Below are 2,628 nucleotides of genomic sequence, written 5' to 3' on the forward strand. Positions count from 1 at the left end.
ATGGAGGGAGTTTATCCCAACAATTAAGAAAAAAGAAACAACACATAATTTCAATACAATCTAGAAACGAAAGCTTGTTGCAAATGACATAAAATGACTAGCCTTAGAGTCATACTTACATTCATTATCGTTAATCATATCTATGTCATAATCGAGTTGAAAGAAAATGTAGCACTCGGGAACATAAGATTCAAAATCGAAGAACTAACCAATGCCTTACAACACTCCTCCTTAGATAGCAAACTACGGATAATGAACGTGTAAAAATACCCTTCACAAGAATAGCATGCACTCAAAGTAGTATAACACAACTTACATAAATCATACACACGAGAAGGATGCAAGGGATCTATAAAGTAGGAGGAAGCAATGAACTCCCAAGATATATGTTGAGCCAACGAAGGAACCACAACCATTGAAGAGCCGCATCGAAGCAAAAGAGTGAAAAAAAAAGCTCTAAAAACATAAGTCCCCTGGTCTCGCTCAGTGATCTCCCCCTTCTCCCTAAGAAATGATAGGTTTGGTTACAGTAACTTATTATTAATCACAATTGCCCTTGGCTTAAGAAAGGTCCACATAATCAATGCTACTTCAATTTATAAAATTTTATAGGCAAGAATTTAAAAAAAAGTTGGCTTTAGTATCATACTCATGGGAATTCTAGATTAAAGTTGTAGATTTAGGAGAAAGATATAGATTTTACAGCCCTTATGAAGTATAGATATAAAGAAAGTTAAAGCCTTTATTTCACATGGATTCACTAGTAGATCGCATCAGCTCCACTAGTCCAAGGTAGACTATGAAGCTCTCTTAACGAACATGAGATTGCCTGGCATAGATTAAAGTTGTAGATTCAGCAGAAAGTCAGATTTTACAGCCTTTATTTCACATTGTTAAAATCAAAAGTATAGATACAAAGAAAGTTAAAGCCTTTATTTCACATGGGTTCACTAGTAGATCATCAGCTGCTACTACTCCAAGGTAAGGTAGACTATGAAGCTCTCTTAACGAACATGAGATTGCTGGCATAGATGAAGTGGCAGGCTTCTTGGCCTGGCGTTATGCCGAGAGCCTCGTACTTGGGGCGGAGCAGCTCCTTCCAACGGTGACACAGCACACTCCTCTGGATGATTTCCCCGTCCGAAAGGACTCGCAATCTCGTACGCAGCACTCTCACCTCCTTGACGTAGTGGCAGTAATACACGGCAAATGGGAAAACCCAGCTGTGGCACGTTACAGGCGCCATGGCCAGCTTCACCTCTTGCAAGCTCACAACTTCCACTTCTTGCTCCGACCCGACATGGCTACTCTCTGATATCACCTGCACTGGCGCCTGCTTCGAGCTGCTGCCAAGCACTGATGCAACAAAGCTTACCATAGACTGCAGCGTGGTGACGCACTCTTGCCGATCGTCGACGTGGTGCTCTTGGGCCGAGCGGCACGTGTCTAGGACGATGGCCATGTTGTGAGCCATATTGGAGCCTTTGCGAAGGTGCAGGTAGCGGAGCAGCTCTGGCAGTGAGCTGGTGGAGAAGGCGGGCATGAAGACGCGGGCGAGGGAAGGCTGCAGGAAGGCGTTCATTGGCTCAGGGTCGTAGAGGTTGGGCATAGTGAAGCGGCCACCGGGGCGGAGCTCCTTGTTGGGCAGGAAGAGATTGGGATCCACAGCCGTTTCCGGGGTGACGCACTGGATGCAGCCGTAGGCATAGAGCGCCCGGGAAACGTCGTTCTTGCAATTGAAGCCGGCCTCTTCGCACAGCTTGGCAGCGATTAAGGGCGAGACAATGCCGTTGGACACGATAGCGGCAAACTCAGCAGCTCGACCAGCAGTGAGAGGAGATAGCCGGGCCGCGACTGTGGAGGGCATGGGCACTCCAGGTAGCCACTGCTCCCAGAAGGCCCGCCCATCGTCTTGCTGGGCTGGGCCACTGCCTGCAACCAGGAGCAGGAGGTGCACCTGCCAAAGTTACGACCAAGCAACAATCACGTACACACAGTTACTCTCTGCATAGATCACGTGTCTTTTTTTGCTCGCAACAAAAAAACAATCACGTACAAGCAAACGGAAGCTAGTTAAAGATTTCTTACTTCAATCAATTCACTAGAAGTAGAACCATCAAGACTACTGCCACCCGGCAGTTTCTGCTACGATACATAGATCAACAAGCAACAATCGGTATATATACACACACAAGCAATTAAGTATCGGCGGAGGCAGCTGGTTTCTTACTTTGATCATCCCTAGGAGTAGAACCATGAAGGAGAGGTTCTTGGATGCCGCCATGCAGATTATACATATTGATGTATATGCATCCTCTCTTTATAGAAATGGAAACCATGGGAGAGTCGTATGCAACCCAAGCACCTCTGATGGTGAGGTGGTGGAGGTGCCACATTCGCTAGAGTCGTATGCAACCGGAACACCCTCCACTATAAACAATCTTTGTGGGCACCTCCTCTTAAGTTGCGCATGCGAATCATGCACCTTTCTTTAAAAGCACTATCACTTTTCCTTTTACTGTTATTAAGTTTTCACAAATTTGTACTCTTAGATTTTATTTTATTTCCGTTATTAAGTTTTCACAAATTTGTACTCTTAGATTTTATTTTATTTTAGGTGGTGGAGGT

General features: G+C 45.2%; 1 protein-coding gene across 1 annotated transcript; it reads right to left on the reverse strand.

The window, feature by feature from the left end:
• Positions 1–724: 724 nt before the first annotated feature.
• Positions 725–2,276, reverse strand: LOC147900776 (BURP domain-containing protein 6-like). Its single transcript, XM_087375411.1, has 2 exons — positions 2,231–2,276; positions 725–1,957 (listed from the first exon to the last, which is right to left on the reverse strand). The coding sequence occupies exons 1-2, from the start codon at positions 2,255–2,257 to the stop codon at positions 992–994; spliced, it is 993 nt and encodes a 330-aa protein (XP_087231537.1). The 5' UTR covers positions 2,258–2,276; the 3' UTR covers positions 725–991.
• Between the last annotated feature and the right edge of the window lie 352 nt (positions 2,277–2,628).

This window comes from Dipteris shenzhenensis, chromosome 6, assembly GCF_047967505.1.
Source record: "Dipteris shenzhenensis isolate YYH24624 ecotype China chromosome 6, Dip_SZ_1.0, whole genome shotgun sequence".
Taxonomy (NCBI): domain Eukaryota; kingdom Viridiplantae; phylum Streptophyta; class Polypodiopsida; order Gleicheniales; family Dipteridaceae; genus Dipteris; species Dipteris shenzhenensis.

Bases quoted from the DNA above. Each gene is read 5' to 3' on its own strand.
- LOC147900776 (XM_087375411.1), bottom strand. From the start codon at position 2,257: ATGGTTCTACTCCTAGGGATGATCAAA. The intron at 1,958-2,230 runs GTAAGAAACCAG...TAACTTTGGCAG, and splicing joins TACTCCTAGGGATGATCAAA to GTGCACCTCCTGCTCCTGGT.